A 20,415-nucleotide genomic window follows, 5' to 3' on the forward strand; every position below is an offset into this window, starting at 1 on the left:
TGACATAGCATTTGACAATATACAACACCCCATCATATCAAAAGTATCAGAGAGATCAGGATATCATGGTCCTTATATAAATATAATAAAAACAATATACACCAAACAATCAGCCAACCTCAAATTAAATGGAGAGATACTTGAAACAATCCTACTAAATTACAGGACAAGACAAGTATGACCTTTCTCTCAATATATTTTCAACATAGTACTTTACTTACTAGAGAGAGCAATGAGACAACAATAGCAGATTAAAAGAACACACATTGGAAAAGAAATAGTCAAGGTATCACTATTTGTGGGTGATATGTTAGTTTACATTAGCAACCTCAAAAAATCTACCAGAGTGCTTCAACAGCTAAAACACAACTTAAGCAAAGTAGCTGGATATTAATTTCACTCAAATAAATTAGTAGCCTTCCCCTACCCAAATGATAACAAGAATGAAAAAAAAAAAAAGAAAAGAAAAGAAAAAACAACACCCTTCACATTACACAGAACTGGTATAAAGTATCTTGGTGTAATGCTTAAAGAGTAAATGAAAGATCTATATGACAATAACTTCAAGTCCTTCAAGAAAGCTGTTGAAGAAGATGTTAGAAGATAGAGAGAATTCCAATACTCATAAATTGGTAGGATTAACATCGTAAATATGGATATCCTACCAAAAGCAATCAACAGATTCAATGCAATTACCATCAAGAATCCAACACAGTTTTTCACAAACATTGAAAGAGAAATTCTCAATTTCATATAGAAAAACAAAAACCCAGCATAGAAAAAACAATTCTTAACACAAAAAGAACTACTGAACGAATTACCACCCCTGAACTTAAGCTGTACTACAGAACAATAGTGAAAAACAAAACTAAACAAATCAAAACGTTGTATTGGTCCATATATAGAAAGGCCATTCAATGGAATGGAAGTGAAGACAAGAAATAAGTCCATGAACATATGGACACTTTATATTTGCAAAGAAGCCAAAAACATATAATAAAAAAGAAAGAAGGAGAGAGAGAACGAAAGGAAGAAAGAAAAGAAGCAAGCAAGCAAGCAAGCAAGCATATTCCATGAATGATGCTGGTCTAATTAACAGTCTGTATTTAGGAATATGAATATAGATCTATAATTATCACCTTGCAGAATACTCAACAACAAGTGGATCAAAGAACTCAACAAAAAACAAATGGCTAAAAGGCACTTAAGAACTAAAGTCCTTATTGATCAGTGAAATTCAAATCAAAAAGACACTGAGATTCTACTTCACACCAAATAGAATGGCTGAGATCAATAACTCAGGAGAGAATACATGCTGGCAAGGATGTGGACAAAATGGAAATCTCCACTATTAATTTTGGAACTGTAGGAATGGTTCAATATATGGAAATCCATCGATGTAGTCTACTATAAAACAATCTCAAACACAAAAACTGAATGATCATCTCATTAGAAGCCGATAAAGCATTTGACAAAATCTGACACCCATTCATCATAAAGGTTTTGAAAAGATCAGGAACTCAAGGCCCATGCCTAAACATAATAAAAGCAATATATAGCAAACCAGTAGCCAATATCAAAACAAATGTAGATAAACATGAAGCAATTCCACTAAAATCAGGGACTAGACAAGGCTGCCCACTCTCTCCGTACCTATTCAATAAAGTACTTGAAGTCCTAGACAGAACAATTAGACAACAAAAGGAGATCAAAGGGATACAAATTGGAAAGATAGAAGTCAATATATCACTCTTTGCAGATGATATGATAGAATATGTATTAGTGACACCAAAAATTCTACCAGAGAACTCCTAAACCTGATAAACAACTTCAGTGAAGTAGCTTGATATAAAATTAACTGGAAAAAAAATCAGTGGCCTTTCTCTACACAAAAGATAAACAGGCTGAGAAAGAAATTAGGGAAACAACTCTACTTACAATAGTCACAAATAGTATAAAATACATTGGTGTGACTCTAAATAAGGAAGTCAAGATCTATATGATAAGAACTTCGAGTCTCTGAAGAAAGAAATCAAAGAAGATCTCAGAAAATGAAAAGATCTCCCATGCTCATGGAATGGCAGGATTAATATAGTAAAAAATTACTATCTTGCCAAAAGCAATGTAATTATTCAATGCAATCCCCATCAAAATTCCAACTCAATTCTTCACAGAGTTAGAAAGGGAAATTTGCAAATTCATCTGGAATAACAAAAAAACCTAGCAAAATCTACTCCTAACAATATAAGAATCTCCAGTGAAATTGCCATCCCTGGCCTCAAGCTGTACTACAGAACAATTTCAATACAAACTGCATTTTATTGATACAATGACAGGTAGGTAGATCAATGGAATAGAATTGATGACACAGAAATGAATCCACACACCTATGGTCACTTGATCTTTGACAAAGGATGTAAAACCAGTCAGTGGGGAAAAGACAGTATTTTCAACAAATGTTATTGAATTAACTGGCAGTTAGCATGTAGAACAAGAATTGATCCATTCTTATCTCCTTGTACAAAGCTGAAGTCTAAGTGGATGAAGGTACTCTACATAAAATCATGGATACTGAAATATATAGAGGAGAAAGTGGGGAAGAGCCTCAAAGATATGGGCACAGGGGAATATTCCTGAACAGAACACCAATTGCTTATTCTGTAAAATCAATAATCTACAAATGAAACCTCATAAAATTGCAAAGATTCTGTAAGGCAAAATACACTATCAATATGACAAAATGGCAACCAACAGACCGGGAAAAGCTCTTTACCAATTTTTAATCCCATAGGTGGCTAATATGCAACATATATAAAGAATTCAAGAATTTGGACTCCAGAAAAACAAATAACCATATTAAAAATGGGGTACAGAGCTTAACAAAGAATTCTCAACTTAGGAATACTGAATGCTTGAGAGGTACCTAAAAAATATTCAACATCCTTAATAATCAGGGAAATGTAAATCAAAACAATCCTGAGATGCGACATCACACCAGTCAGAATGGCAAAGATCAAAAACTCAGGTGACAGAGAGGGTGGCGAGGATGTGGAGAAAGAGGAAGACTCCATCATTGATGGTGAGATTCTAAGCTCCTATAACCACACTGGAAAGCAGTTTGGCTCTGTCTCAGAAAACTGGACATAGTACTACTGGTAGATCCAGAAATACCACTCCTAGGCATATACACAGAAGATGCTCCAGCTTTTAATAAGGACAAATGCTCCACTATATTCTTAGTAGCCTTATTTTTAGTAGCCAGAAGCTGAAAAGAACACAGATGTCCCTCAACAGAGGAATGGATATGGAAAATGTGATACATAAAACAATGGAGTATTACACTTCTATTCAAAAATTGAATTTATGAAATTCTTAGACAAATGAATGGATCTGGAGTATATAACCCTGAATGAGGCAACCAAATCACAAAAGAACATATATGGTATTCATTCACTGGTAAGTGAATGTTACCCCAGAAACTCAGAATAACCAAGATACAATTTGCAAAACACTTAAAACTCAAAAAGAAGGAAGACCAATGTGTGTATACTTCAATCCTTCTTACAAGGGGGAACAAACTATCCATGGAAGGAAATACAGGGATAAAGTTTGGAGCAGAGACTAAAGAATGGCCATTCAGAGACTGTCCCACCTAGAGAATTTCAAACTGGTATAACCACTCTTGAAATAAATCTGGGTGTTCCTCAGAAAATTGGAAATAGATCTAACCAGCTATACTGCCTTTGGATATATACCCCAAAATTGGCTCAACATATCAAGGGACACATGCTCATCTATGTCTGTAGTGGCCTTATTTGTAAGAGCCCAAAAGCTGGAAGCAATACATGTCCTATATCAGAAGAATGGATGCAGAATATGTGGCACATTTACACAATGGAATATTACTCAGTTATTAAGATCAACAGCATAATGAGATTTAAAGGATAATGTATGAAACTACAAAATATCATCCTGAGTGTGGTAAGCTAGACGCCAAAGGACATACCTCATATGTTCTCACTAGTAATTAATATTAGCCAAAAAGCACAGAACACCTAGGATACATCCCTCAGAGTTTCAGAAGTTTGGGAAGCTGAAAAGCCAATATAGGGGTGAAGGAATGAGTTAATGAGCTGTGGGAGGGTTGCCACAGAGTGTTAACAATGATTAGATTGCAACTAAATAAATTAATTCATTAAATGTGGTGTGTACTATAGATTTAGAGTATTCCTTCATTTACATAATAGAAGAAAGCATAAAAGCAGCCAGTGATAAATCTTGATTTGAAGGCAGCAGCAGTAAAAAAAAAAAAAAAAAAAAAAAGTCCCAGTTGTCACATGGACTTTTAAAACCTAAAACCAGTCCCTAGGTGTGCGCCTTCCCCTAAAAGACCAATACCCCAACTCGTTCCTAATCATTCTAGTAACAACATAAAAAGTTCTGTAAAATTCTTATCCAAGAGAAGCCAGAAAGTTTCCAAAACCTTCAGTGTACAGAATACCACAAAATAATTCTGTTTTTTGATCACAGAGATATTGTTCCCATAAAGTCATAACACAGAAGAAAATGTTTTAGATGCATGCTGTCTTAACCCAGACAAGTTTCAGTATAGATATTGTAGGTAGTCATTAAGTATTCCCCATCTCCAGAAAATGAGGTATTAAAAATTGATAGCTACAGGAAAGATAATTTTATATTTCAGTTTGCAGGACATGGTTGGTTAACAAACATTAGGTGACTGCACACATGTAAGTATCCATTAGTATCATGAACTGTATTAGATAGTTTAGTTACAAATTTTGGGAATGAGGGAAGGGGAAATAAATCTGAGAAGAGTGTGAGTGATGAATGTGATGAAAATACATTGGATGAAATTATCAAACAAATAAAAATGAGAAATGAGCTGTTAATTATCTCTATGAAGATGCAACTTATCTGAGCCTTTTAAGGTTCTTAAAAATCTTGGAAATACATTTTTTTTAAAATCTGTGATACTTAATTAAAAGTGTTAAAAAGAAGAATAAATTGAAAAACATTGAAAAGTTCAGGGGAATATATTACATCTTCCAATAACAATATTGGCACTAGATTAAATATATAAATCAGGAATGATTTGCAATGTCTGTGGTTAGCTCTTTGAAGAGATGGTGATGAATTATGACATTTAAATATCTTTAAAAGTTATTTAGCTGGGCAGTGGTGGCACACACCTTTAATCCCAGCACTTGGGAGGCAGAGGCAGGCAGATTTCTGAATTTGAGGTCAGCCTGGTTTACATAGTGAGTTCCAGGACAGCCAGGACTACACAGAGAAATCCTGTCTCATATATATATATATATCTCACTTCCCCTCAGATCTTTTACATTTGCTAGAACATTGTGGAATAAAATTGTGAAATAGGATGTTAACCATAAAATCTGCATTTACCCGTGTCATTAGAAATCTCATTGTCTGCACAAGGAGTGCACTTGTAGCAACAGATGGCCTTGCCCTCCATGGTTACTTTCCTGAATCCAGGCCCACAGCTTTCACTGCACACAGACTGTGGGATCTGAGAGAAATGAATAATGTTATTTAATGTTTAGGGTTTTATGAAAAATGAAAAAATAATTTTTTGAAGATCATACACTGAAAAGCAAATATTTTATTAGTAATTAGACATATTTAAAATATTATTTGTAGTAAAAAGGGATGGGTAAGTGGGGTAGCTAACAGATTCCCAGATGCCTGGAAAGCAAGAGACTCCCAGGATCCACTGGGGATGACCTTAGTTGATATACCCCACAAAGCAGAGAGAGAACATTTAGAGTCCATAACCATAGGTTAGGCAAGGCCCCTGGTTGAAGGATTGGGGAACCAAGCCATCTCAAAAATATTGACCAAAATTTGTTCCTATCTAAAGAAAATACAGGGTCAAAGCGTTGAGCAGAGACTGACAGAAAGGTCATATAGAGACTGCCCTACCTGGTGATACATCCCAAATACAATCACCAAAGAAGACACCATTGCTCATGCCAAGAAATGCTTGCAGACAGGAGTTAGATAGCTGTCTCCTGAGAGGCTCTGACAGTGCCTTACCAATACAGATGAGGATGCTTGCAGTCAACTGACTGACTGAGTATAGGGACTCCACTGGGATAGTTAAAAACTGAAGGAGCTGAATAGGTTTGCAACCCCTTAGTTAAAACAACAATATCAATGAAATAGAATCCTCAGAGCTCTCAGGGACTTAACCACCAATCAAAGAATACACATGGAGAGATCCATGGCTCCAGCAGTATATGTAGGAGAATATGACCATATCTGGCTTCAATGGGAGTAGATTATCTTGGTCCTCTGAAAGGCAGTTGATTCCCAGCAAAGGGGAATGACAGCTAGGACGATGATGCAGGAATATGGGGGTAGGATGAGCACCTTAATGGAAGCTGAAGATGGAGGATATGAAAGGGAGTTTGCAAATGAGAAACCATAAAGGGGGTAATGTATGAAATGTCAATATGTAAAATAACCAATAAAATTTTTTAAAAGGAATTTAATAAAGTTAAAAGATAATGGCCTTGAGAAGGCAAAAGTATTTAAATTTAGGTCTGTCAATTATCACAGTGTTAAAAAACTTGGAATCTTGAATTATGGACAAAATTGTGAGACATTAGTGACTAGGAACATAATATTGGAGTCCATGGGGTCCATCTACCCTAACACTAATTTTATACTTTTTTTTAATATTTTTATTAGTATTTTCCTCATTTACATTTCCAATGCTATCCCTAAAGTCCCCCATACCCTCCGCCCCACTCCCCTACCCACCCACTCCCACTTTTGGCCCTGGCATTCCCCTGTACTGGGGAATATAAATTTTGTACTTTCTGACACATGTGTTGAGCATCTCAACTTCCACCATTATGGTGAATGTTGACTGTCAATTTGAGAGGATTAAAATTATTATGGAAGCACATAAACATATATTTGTAGGAAGAAATATATAGATAAATTTAGCTAACATGAAAAGACTCAGTTAAAATTTAATTGTCAATATTTATTTTAAGAATGTCAAAATTACAGGGAAGATAGAAGAGAGCTGGAGTATTCATTTCTTCCTGAATTCAGAGAATGATATATCATTTGCAACCTGTTACATATGAAAACCATGTATATTCAAATATAATGCCCTGCACTCTCAAATTGGTTTGTAAGGTCTTTCAAGTTATTATTAAACATTCGATAAGATAGCACATATTGAGAATTAAAGACAATTAAGGATTGCTAATGGAGATATTAAATAATATTTTAAAGAATATTATCATTTTATGCTTATTTACATTTTTGTGATATTATAAGGGAAGTTATTGAATCTTTAGGGAATTCATACTTGGTGATGAAATTAGGACACAGTGGTTGGGAATTGAAAAGTGAAAACGTTTCCTTAATTCTAGGATACTAATTTTATATGCTGTTAATATTTGAGGATAGAAATATTTTTTCCATTTCCTCTCTCCAGTATGTAAATTTGTTGTTATGCTTCTATTCTTTGTAGAAACTGATAATTCTAAAACCATAAAACAAAATACAGTCTATCTTATAAAAGTCATTTTTGGTCATGGTATTTAATAAACTTAATATTGTTTTAGGATTTTAATCTCCAAAAGAGATTTTCCTCAAGTACATTAACACACGAGTCATATGGAGATGAAAATTTCCTCTTTCCATGTGTCCCATCCCTCATTTATGAGAAATGGAGGAAACCTACTCCTCATTTGAGGGGGACTTATTGAACACTGTATACTTCCATTGATCTTAATCAAGGAAAATAAAAACAGTATACTAGAAATACTTTAAACACTTTTATACTGATACTCCAAGTGTCATGGAACTTGAGTCAATCATCATTATATCAGAGAATATAATTGTTTTAATAATATAAGCACAAAGCATTTAGGTAATATATAACCCACCTCTGAAAATATTTCTGGCCATTGAATCATGTGTTCAGATAATGACAACTGTTGACCTTTGGGAGCATTTGCAGAAAAGGATCCTATTTTCACTTTTAATCCAAGACCCTTTGGTAAATTCCAAATATTATGAATGTCATACTCTGTATCTATTGTCTGTTTCCAATCTAAACTCCTTTTGTCTTTCACGTCAATATCCTTCAGGAAAGTATTAAGCTTAAAGAGAAACATAATTTTATATTTCATTGTGCATAAGGGTAGAATAAATTCTGCTGTGAACATCAATATTAATGAAGATTCCATTAAGGATGACTTAGTGAAGAGGATGTTCAGAATAACATTATTATTGATCTTCAAGTGAAAACTTAGAACCAAGCTCAAGTAAGCCATCAATGACAACTGTTCTATGAAAAAATAAGCTTTTTTGAAACTAAGCAAGACTCCTTCACCTTCAGAATATGTTCAGAGCTAGTGTCCAAAATGAAGATACTAATGTCAAGAAATTAATTCAAAGGCATCATGTCTATATAAACCAACTATCATTGTTTCACATAAATGACCCCGTTGTAATTTCTCTTAAAAATATATAAAGCAATGAGTATATTAATTGCCTCTATTACTGTAAGAAGAATGCACAGCTAGATATTGATGAAAAGAACTTGATGTTGACAAAGCATATTTGCTCCTGGTATCTTGCACATGATTTCAAAACTTCATACATTTGAAACTATATTGATTTATAGGTAAGATTAGAAACACAAACAATTCTTAATTGTGGACAAGATACCTGAATTTTACAATCCCTAATTAGTGTTGCTGCAAATCTCTTATGCCAGAGTGCTGACAATAAAATACAGTAGAAAGGTTATTACATGCCATGGAAAGAACACCATCCCTTTGCGATTTTCATATGGTTGCATTTGAAGTTGTTGAAGTCTCATCTCATGGAGGCTGTGAGCCACAGCATACACACCATTGTAAATACTTGTGCTCTCTTCATTCATGGCCACATCAAATATGTGACGAGGGAGTATATCCAAAGAAGCATTGGTTTGACAGTTGTCTAACACGTGACAATTAGTGTCAGCAAATGAGCACTTGAAGAACAAATACCACAGCTTAGGAAGATAAATGTCTTCTGGGTATTTATTGGGATTAACTGTTTTAATAAATTTGGTAAATTCAAAATTCTCTCTATAATTGTGCTTAAAAATTAGGCTTCCATGGAATGGGTCTAACATGAAATAATCAGCTCTGTCAATAACATGATGTTCAATGTTCATGATCCAGACATTCCATGTCAATAACCTTTGCTCAATATTCCTCATTACACCTTCTAGCGAATCAATGTCACCATAAATAATTGTTACATTTGTCTCATCCATATTTTCCCAGAATTTGGAAACATATGAAGTCCATGTTTCTGGGGTTATTTTTATAAAAGCTAGGCAGATGCCATTTCTCTCCATCTCTTTTCTAAAATCTGAGAGAATTTCAATTCCTTTGTGGTCATCGGGGAGTATGAGACCAACCCATGACCACCTAAAATGAACCATCAATGAAACAATGGCAAGTGAAAGTGACGTGTCCTTGGGGGCCATCTGGTAGAGAGAAGGATACTGACCATGGTCACTCAGGAGAAGATCATAAGGTCCAAAACTAATCTGAAGCAAATTGGAAAGAAGAGAAAAAATGTTGACATCTAAATAAATTTTATTCCCTTAAGCAATAGAAGAATACAGGAGAATATTTTAAAGAGACATTACACATACTACATTTAACAGAAATTTTTGTTAGGCATGGAAGTTTCCAGGACTTATCTAGCTTCATTTACTACATAAATAATTCTCTTACAAGCAAGAGAAACCTGGATTGAACTCCATGTTCTGAGTATTACTTTGAGGTTTGGATAATTGATCAACCATTCTTTCAGTTTAAATACACCAATACAATAACAAAGAGAACTGACTCTCGGTTCCCAAAATCCACATTTTCTCACCTGTGGAAATTTAAAGAGTTGAAGCAATGTCCCAATTTGGGCAGATGTTATCCATGATGTTCCTGTCAGTGCAGCAGTGAAATTTCTCTTTTTACAACTGTAATTAGGTATATAATTTCTCTCACCAAGAGCTGTGAGCCAATTAAAAGTAATATCAAAAATGTACTTTCCAGTGAATCTGACATTGTAAAAATCGAATCCAAGAGATATGTTGGGTAAAAGATTGGGGTTCCCATTGATCTCCTCAATGGCAAATTGCAGAGCAAGAATATACTGGTAGTTCTTAAAGTTATACCTGTTTAAATGGCATAAAAATGGTAATATAACGATCAACTTTACCATACACATCTGCATATTTAGTACAGTAAGTTATATAGTTTAATTTTGAATCTATAAAATATGTAATTTAATTTCTTCACCTTGAACAGATGAACTGGATTAGGTAAATATGGTAGAATAGGAAGGCTCCTTTAACATTGCTACTCATTATTTATTGATCCTCAATGCATATATTATTTATATTTCATATATTGATTCTTTACTCATTTTGTTTATGAATAAGTAATCATTTTACCTCAAATATCACATTTATTGGAATGTAGATTTTCAGCATTCTGGGGTCTTCACCTATGAAAACTAACTATTTTACTATCAACCCCAGAGACTTTTAAAAACAGTATTTTAATTAAATAATATTCTGACCTTCATTTCATGGCATGTGACTATGGAAACTATTTCTCTGATATAATTTTTTATATATTGCAGCATGCATTTACTAATGTCTTAGAGAAACAAAGGAAAGCCCACTCCTGTATGTGAATACGTGACATTAAATGGCACAGTATTATGCCCTTTATATTTTTATCATTCTATTTATGATGTTTTTATGTGTGACTGCATGCATGCATGTCTCTTAGAATGTACAGTTGTATAAAGTTAAGAAAGAATAAATTCAAGTTAAGACAACCACAGTTTGATTACTATTTGCCTTATTTATAGTATATTTTATTTACTTGTATGGATAGGTAGAAAGATAGATAGATGATAGATGATAAATAGATAGATAGACAGACAGATAGATAGATAGATAGATAGATAGATAGATAGATAGATAGATATGCACTAAATCATTTATGCATTTCATTCACTTTATATTAAGTTGCTTCCTTGGTTTACTCAATAATACAGTGTCTATGACTTGACTGTAAGTTGTTGTGAAAATCACACTGATCTTGAACTCAGAAATGCCCACCAGTCTCCTTTTCTAGATTACTGGGAATAAAGTCATGCACTACCATATTCGCCTGCTGGATTCCTGTATTTCTTATCACATATGCCTTGATCTCTTCATAGGAATCCTGAAAAGATTCTTTTGATTTAATCTCTTACCCTCCATAGCATCACTGGATTACAGGCATGTACTCATATTCTTTGGTGAAGTATGAACTCAGTTCCACACAATTTGTGTTTTCTATTCTCTGAAACATCTCTTTATCTGTTTAATTATGTTTTGCTGAGAAAAAAAAAAACCTTTACTCTGAAAGGCTCCAAATCCACACCTACATAAGAATATTACTTAATGTTTCTGTCAAAGTGGATAACAGAAAAAAAAGTCATTAAGTTTTCATTATATATTTTTGCTTCTCCCCCAGTGATAAGTATTTAGGTCAAAATCTGTGTTAAAAACCTAAAAACCAGAGGTTAACAATAACTTCATGGAAAAAATGAATTCTCAAGACACGAGAGAATTTATATTTATGATCTCACCCTAAATATAATAACATGCAATGATCTGTGAAAGTTCAAGTGAATCAAAACAGTAGTAAGGAAAATGGAGGTCAGCATGAGTTCCAAACCCTATTTAAATGGGAATTCTTAGTTAGGAATGTATTGCTGTGAGGAGACATAATGTGCATGACTATTCTCATAAATGAAAACATTTAACTAGACCTAGTTTATAATTTCAGAGTTTTAGTCTATTATTGTCATGGTGGGAAATAAGACTCTGTTCTTGCAGAAATGGTCTTCAAAATTCATCTGACGGTTTTATATCCTAATACACAGTCACCTAAAGTAGAAACAGGAACACACTGACTAGTTTTGTTCTTCTCAGAAGTGTAACTCCATGAACAATGTGACGCACGTGCTCTAAAACGTCCATGCCTACTCCAACAAGGACACATAATCTAATAGTGCCACACAGCATGGTCAAACATCTAAACAGAATAGTCTATGGAGCCATTCCTATACAAACCACTACATTCTATTCCTTGACCATGATAGTGTTGTAGCCATAAAATAGTGCAAAATGGATTAGGTCCACTTTAATTTCACATAATCTAAAATAGCATCAGGTTTGTTTGAAGTCCAAAGTTCAAAGATTCTTCTAAAATGTATATAACAATGCAATATAATCTCCTGAAAAATAAAGAAAAAATGTAGATCACATACTTCCATCGTATAATGGAACATAATACCATTTAAATTTGAGAAAAAAAGAACAGAAAACAATGTGCCAAAGCAAGATCTAATACAAGTTGAGCAAACTCTGTACTGGCTAGTTTTGTGTCAACTTGACAAAGCTGGAGTTATCACAGAGAAAGGAGCTTCAGTTGAGGAAATGCCTCCATGAGATACAACTGTAAGGCATTTTCTCAATTAGTGATCAATGGGGAAAGGCTCCTTGTGGGAGGGACCATCTCTGGGTTGGTAGTCTTGGTTCTATAAGAGAGCAGGCTGAGCAAGCCAGGGGAAGCAAGCCAGTAATGAACATCCCTCCATGACCTCTGCATCAGTTCCTGCTTTCTGACCTGCTTGAGTTCCAGTCCTGATTTCCTTGGTGATGAACAGCAGTGTGGAAGTCTAAGGCAAAGAAATCCTTTCCTCCCCAACTTGCTTCTTGGTCATGATTTTTGTGCAGGAATAGAAATCATAAGTAATACAAACTCCAAGCACTGCAATTCCATGTCTGATTATAATTTATCTTTACATCTCCAATTCCTTTCATCTCTATTGACTTCATAACACTTATTGCTCTTGGGTTTTTTCCATTCCCTGTTAGCAGTGAATGTGTGCAGTTATACCACACCTCTGTCATCTTCAGCATTCAGGGTTCTCCTTTGGAGTTTAAAAAAACAGATCCTCTATGTCTCCTTACACAGATATCCCTGTTATAATACTGGCCATAACAAATGTCCTAAGTCACAGAGAAAGATGCCAGAACACATTTTTTCAATCCTGTCTCTTAATGCCAGAACCACATGGCTGAACCTTCTATGTTATATTCCTTGCTAGAGCAATAACAGGGCTCCCTTGGAAAATTAAATCTTAGCCAGTTTTCTATTCTTCTTGGTTTCTTTTAATTTCTACATTTGTGTATCCTGAAACACTATCTGTAGACAAGGTTGGTGTCCTTAAACTCCTTTTCACACATATGAAGCATAGATGGGAAGAATTTTTTTTTTTTTTGGTTTTTCGAGACAGGGTTTCTCTGTGTAGCCTTGGCTGTCCTGGAACTCACTTTGTAGACCAGGCTGGCCTCGAACTCAGAAATCCGCCTGCCTCTGCCTCCCGGGTGCTGGGATTAAAGGCGTGCGCCACCACGCCCGGCTTTAGATGGGAAGAATTTTGCCCAGAGATTTTCAACCCCTTTTTTTTCATTTTACACTAGGCTTTCCTTTAATATCTGTATGTGTTTGAACAAAGGAATTAGATCAATTGCAATTTTAGTACTATTTTCACCTCAATCTGCACATTGTGAATTTTTTTTTACTCAGGTTTGTACATTTCATTATATATCTTCATATGCTTAAATATTAATAACCACATGCCATTTCAATAAAAGGCTGTTGAGATTTTCTTGCCAATGGAATTAATCAATAGTCCTGCACTTTAAATTCAGGGTCACATTTTGAAAGTCAAAATGAAACAACATTCTTTTCCAACATATCTAAACAAAACACTAATACTCATTTCCTCTTTGTCTACTTGAATCAACAATGCAGAGGTAAAACTACACTCAGAATGTTTTTTTTTTTCCCACAAACTTTATTGGTTGGCTCATTAAGCAGCACTTGCACTTAAAGTATTTCATTGCTTTCCTTCAAAAAAGTCCCATAGTCAATCTTTCTCAAAAATAAATAGGTAAATATATAAATAAATAAATAACAAAAACTCAAAAATCAAAAAAACAAAACCACATAGCACTTCAAAGTAATAACCCTTCCTCTAATATCAACATTTGTCTTCCCTGTGTTTGGTGGATGTGAAGACCCACAACGACCATAATATATTTTATGAAGGAAAACTTACACTTTCAGAGATCTTGTCCATTTAATCCTGGTGGGAAGCATTGCATTATGCAGGCAGAAATGGTCTTGGACAAGGAGCTGAGAGTTATACATTTTTATCCACAAGCAGTAGAAATGAAGGCCCAGGAAAAAAACTGAGCTTCTTGGAGTTCTAAACCACCATTTTATAGGGACATAGTAACTCTACAAAGGCCAGACCTACTCCTACAAGACCAGTCAGTATGGGCCAGGTAGTCACATACATGAATCTCTGGGGGCCCATTTCTACTAACAGCACAAAAGTATTGCTATTTGATAACTTCTGGAAGCAGAGTCAGTTTTCTTTAATAATGTGATTTCTTCTAGACAAATCTTATTCTATGATGGCTAATCCTCAAAGATATCAAAGGAATACATAGTGATCTTGATTAAGAATTGTATTAAACTTTGTCAGTAGCAGTTTTTCTAAGAGCAAAGGTGGGAAAAGCACCGGGGAAGCTGGGGCGCAGGGTCGGCTGACACTCGCCAGCTACCCACAACACCCGCCACAGGATCTTAAGACTTCTGGAGAGTGGAACACAGCTTCTGCTCCAATCCAATTGCGCGCGGGACCTGAGACTGCATTAGTTAGGGAAGCAGAAACTGGCCTGAGTAGGGCCACAGGCCTCATCCGGCCGGATCAGCGCCGGGGTAGCTGGAGCACAGGATTGCCTGACACCCGCCAGCTACCCACGACCCCCGCTGCAGGATTTTGGGACTGCTGGTGAGTGGAACACAGCTTCTGCTCCAGTCCAATCACGCGGGACCTGAGACTGCTCTGGTTGGGGAGAGAGAAATCCTGCCTACATAGGGCCACAAGCCTCTTCCGGTCAGAAAAGCACCAGGGCAGCTGGGGCGCAGGGTCAGCTGACACTCGCCAGCTACCCACAACACCCACCACAAGATCTTAAGACTTCTGATGAGTGGAACACAGCTTCTGCTCCAATCCAATTGCACGCGGGACCAGAGACTGCATTAGTTAGGGAAGCAGAAAACCGGCCTGAGTAGGACCACAGGCCTCTTCCGGCTGGACCAGCACCGGGGTACCGTCAGCTACCCACGACCACCACCGCAGGATTTTGAGACTGCTGGTGAGTGGAACACAGCTTCTGCTCCAATCTTTAAACAGTGACAACAATAACAACTAACCCCAGAGATTACCAGATGGCGAAAGGTAAACGTAATAATCTTACTAACAGAAACCAAGACCACTCACCATCATCAGAACCCAGCACCCCCACTTTGCCCAGTCCAGGGCACCCCAACACACCGGAAAAGCTAGACACGGATCTAAAAGCAAATCTCCTGATGATGGTAGAGGAGTTCAAGAAGGACTTTAATAACACACTTAAAGAAATACAGGAGAACAATGCTAAACAGGCAGAAGACACTAAAGAGGAAGCACAAAAATCCCTTAAAGAATTGCAGGAGAACACTGCTAAAGAGTTACAAATCCTTAAAGAAAAACAGGATAACATAATCAAACAGGTAGAAGTCCTTACAGAAAAACAGGAAAACACATCCAAACATATGATGGAAATGAACAAAACCATACTAGACATAAAAAGGGAAGTAGACACAATAAAGAAAACCCAAAATGAGGCAACACTGGAGATAGAAACCCTAGGAAAGAAATCTGGAACCATAGATACTAGCATCAGCAACAGAATACAAGAGATGGAAGAAAGAATCTCAGGTGCAGAAGATTCCATAGAGAACATTGGCACAACAATCAAGGAAAATGTAAAATGCAAAAAGATCCTAACTCAAAACATCCAAGAAATACAGGACACAATGAGAAGACCAAACCTACGGATAATAGCAGTGGATGAGAATGAAGATTTTCAACTCAAAGGACCAGCAAACATCTTCAACAAAATTATAGAAGAAAACTTCCCAAATCTAAAGAAAGAGATGCCCATGAACATACAAGAAGCCTACAGAACTCCAAATAGACTGGACCAGAAAAGAAATACCTCCCGACACATAATAATCAGAACAACAAATGCTCTAAATAAAGATAGAATACTAAAAGCAGTAAGAGAAAAAGGCCAAGTAACATATAAAGGCAAGCCTATCAGAATTACACCAGATTTTTCACCAGAGACTATGAAAGCCAGAAGATCCTGGACGGATGTTATACAGACACTAAAAGAACACAAATTCCAGCCCAGGCTACTATACCCAGCCAAACTCTCAATTAACATAGATGGAGAAACCAAAGTATTCCACGACAAAACCAAATTCACACATTATCTCTCCACGAATCCAGCCCTTCAAAGGATAATAACAGAAAAAAACCAATACAAGGACAGGAACCACGCCCTAGAAACAAGAAGGTAATCCCTCAACAAACCTAAAAGAAGACAGCCACAAGAACAGAATGCCAACTTTAACAACAAAAATAACAGGAAACAACAATTACTTTTCCTTAATATCTCTTAATATCAATGGACTCAACTCCCCGATAAAAAGACATAGACTAACAAACTGGCTACACAAACAAGACCCAACATTTTGCTGCTTACAGAAAACTCATCTCAGAGAAAAAGATAGACACTACCTCAGAATGAAAGGCTGGAAAACAATTTTCCTAGCAAATGGTATGAAGAAACAAGCTGGAGTAGCCATTCTAATATCTGATAAGATTGACTTCCAACCCAAAGTCATCAAAAAAGACAGGGAGGGACACTTCATACTCATCAAAGGTAAAATCCTCCAAGAGGAACTATCAATCCTGAATATCTATGCTCCAAATACAAAGGCAGCCACATTCATTAAAGAAACTTTAGTAAATCTCAAAGCACACATTGCACCTCATACAATAATAGTGGGAGACTTCAACACACCACTTTCACCAATGGACAGATCATGGAAACAGAAACTAAACAGGGACACAGTGAAACTAACAGAAATTATGGATCAAATGGATCTGGCAGATATCTACAGAACATTTTACCCTAAAACAAAAGGATACACCTTCTTCTCAGCACCTCATGGTACCTTCTCCAAAACTGACCACGTAATTGGGCACAAAACAGGACTCAAAAGATACAAAAATATTGAAATTGTCCCATGCATCCTATCAGATCACCATGGACTAAGGCTGATCATCAATAACAAAATAAATAATAGAAAGCCAACATTCACATGGAAACTGAACAACACTCTTCTCAATGATACCTTGGTCAAGGAAGGAATAAAGAAAGAAATCAAGGACTTTTTAGAGTTCAATGAAAATGAAGCCACAACATACCCAAACTTATGGGACACAATGAAAGCATTTCTAAGAGGAAAACTCATAGCTCTGAGTGCCTCCAAAAAGAAACTAGAAAGAGCACACATTAGCAGCTTGACAACACACCTAAAAGCACTAGAACAAAAGGAAGCAAATTCACCCAAGAGGAGTAGACGGCAGGAAATAATCAAACTCAGGGGCGAAATCAATCAAGTGGAAACAAGAAGAACTATTCAAAGAATCAACCAATCAAGGAGCTGCTTCTTTGAGAAAATCAACAAGATAGATAAACCCTTAGCCAGACTAACTAGAGGGCACAGGGAAAGTATTCTAATTAACAAAATCAGAAATGAAAAAGGAGACATAACAACAGATCCTGAAGACATCCAAAACACCATCAGATCCTTCTACCAAAGGCTATACTCAACAAAACTGGAGAACCTGGATGAAATGGAGAAGTTCCTAGACAGATACCAGGTACCAAAGTTGAACCAAGATCAGGTTAATGATCTAAACAACCCTATATCCCCCAAAGAAATAGAAGCAGTCATTAATAGTCTCCCAACCAAAAAAAGCCCAGGACCAGATGGGTTTAGTGCAGAGTTCTATCAGACCTTCAAAGAAGATCTAATCCCAGTTCTTCACAAACTATTCCACAAAATAGAAACAGAAGGTACTCTACCCAACTCATTCTATGAAGCCACAATTACTCTGATACCTAAACCACAAAAAGACCCAACAAAGATAGAAAACTTCAGACCAATATCCCTTATGAATATTGATGCAAAAATCCTCAACAAAGTTCTTGCTAACCAAATCCAAGAACACATCAAAACAATCATCCATCCTGACCAAGTAGGTTTCATCCCAGGGATGCAAGGATGGTTCAATATACAAAAATCTATCAACATAATCCAGTATATAAACAAACTCAAAGACAAAATCCACATGGTTATCTCTTTAGATGCAGAAAAATCATTTGACAAGATCCAACACCCATTCATGATACAAGTCTTGGAAAGATCAGGAATACAAGGCCCATACCTAAACAGGATAAAAGCAATCTACAGCAAACCAGTAGCCAACATCAAAGTAAATGGTGAGAAGCTTGAAGCAATCCCTCTAAAATCAGGGACTAGACAAGGCTGTCCACTTTCTCCATACCTATTCAACATTGTACTTGAAGTCCTAGCCAGAGCAATTCGACAACAAAAGGAGATCAAGGGGATACAAATTGGAAAAGATGAAGTCAAAATATCACTTTTTGCAGATGATATGATAGTATATATAAGTGACCCTAAAAATTCCACCAGAGAACTCCTAAGCCTGATAAACAGCTTTGGTGAAGTAGCTGGATATAATATTAACTCAAACAAATCAATGGCCTTTCTCTACACAAAGAATAAACAGGCTGAGAAAGAAATTAGGGAAACAACACCCTTCTCAATAGTCACAAATAATATAAAATATCTTGGCGTGACTCTAACTAAGGAAGTGAAAGATCTGTATAATAAGAACTTCAAGTCTCTGAAGAAAGAATTTCTAGAAGATCTCAGAAGATGGAAAGATCTTCCATGCTCATGGATTGGCAGGATCAACATTTTAAAAATGGCTATCTTGCCAAAAGCAATCTACAGATTCAATGCAATCCCCATCAAAATTCCAACTCAATTCTTCAACGAATTAGAAAGTGCAATCTGCAAATTCATCTGGAATAACAAAAAACCTAGGATAGCAAAAACTCTTCTCAAGGATAAAAGAACCTCTGGTGGAATCACCATGCCAGACCTAAAGCTTTACTACAGAGCAATTGTGATAAAAACTGCATGGTACTGGTATAGTGACAGACAAATAGACCAATGGAATAGAATTGAAGACCCAGAAATGAACCCACACACCTACGGTCACTTGATCTTCGACAAGGGAGCTAAAAACATCCAGTGGAAGAAAGACAGCATTTTCAACAAATGGTGCTGGCACAACTGGTTGTTATCATGTAGAAGAATGCGAATCGATCCATTCCTATCTCCTTGTACTAAGGTCAAGTCTAAGTGGCTCAAGGAACTTCACATAAAACCAGAGACACTGAAACTTATAGAGGAGAAAGTGGGGAAAAGCCTTGAAGATATGGGCACAGGGGAAAAATTCTTGAATAGAACAGCAATGGCTTGTGCTGTAAGATCGAGAATTGACAAGTGGGACCTCATGAAACTGCAAAGCTTCTGCAAGGCAAAAGACACCATCAATAAGACAAAAAAACCACCAACAGATTGGGAAAGGATCTTTACCTATCCTAAATCAGATAAGGGTCTAATATCCAATATATATAAGGAACTCAAGAAGGTGGACTCCAGAAAGTCAAATAACCCCATTAAAAAATGGGGCTCAGAATTGAACAAAGAATTCTCACCTGAAGAATACCTAATGGCAGAGAAGCACCTGAAAAAATGTTCAACATCCTTAATCATCAGGGAAATGCAAACCAAAACAACCCTGAGATTCCACCTCACACCAGTCAGAATGGCTAAGATCAAAAATTCAGGTGACAGCAGATGCTGGTGAGGATGTGGAGAAAGAGGAACACTCCTCCATTGTTGGTGGGATTGCAAGCTTGTACAACAACTCTGGAAATCAGTCTGGCAGTTCCTCAGAAAATTGGACATAGTACTACCGGAGGATCCAGCAATACCTCTCCTGGGCATATATCCAGAAGATGTCCCAACCGGTAAAAAGGACACATGCTCAACTATGTTCATAGCAGCCCTATTTATAATAGCCAGAAGCTGGAAAGAACCCAGATGTCCCTCAACAGAGGAATGGATACAGAAATTATGGTGCATTTACACAATGGAGTACTACTCAGCTATTAAAAAGAATGAATTTATGAAATTCCTAGCC

The 20,415-nt window shown here is 36.2% G+C and overlaps 1 protein-coding gene across 1 annotated transcript in view; it reads right to left on the reverse strand.

Moving 5' to 3' along the window:
• Positions 1–20,415, reverse strand: part of LOC110289209 (vomeronasal type-2 receptor 116-like) — a 35,886-nt gene that overhangs the window by 6,708 nt on the left and 8,763 nt on the right. The window contains exons 2-5 of the mRNA XM_085832674.1: positions 9,952–10,246; positions 8,825–9,616; positions 7,953–8,168; positions 5,428–5,551 (exon numbers count right to left, since the gene is read on the reverse strand). Of these exons, the coding sequence (XP_085688800.1) occupies positions 5,428–5,551; positions 7,953–8,168; positions 8,825–9,616; positions 9,952–10,246 (1,427 nt within the window). The remainder of the gene's footprint in view (positions 1–5,427; positions 5,552–7,952; positions 8,169–8,824; positions 9,617–9,951; positions 10,247–20,415) is intronic.

This window comes from Mus caroli, unplaced genomic scaffold, assembly GCF_978045245.1.
Source record: "Mus caroli unplaced genomic scaffold, Mus_caroli_1 scaffold_18, whole genome shotgun sequence".
NCBI classification, from domain to species: domain Eukaryota; kingdom Metazoa; phylum Chordata; class Mammalia; order Rodentia; family Muridae; genus Mus; species Mus caroli.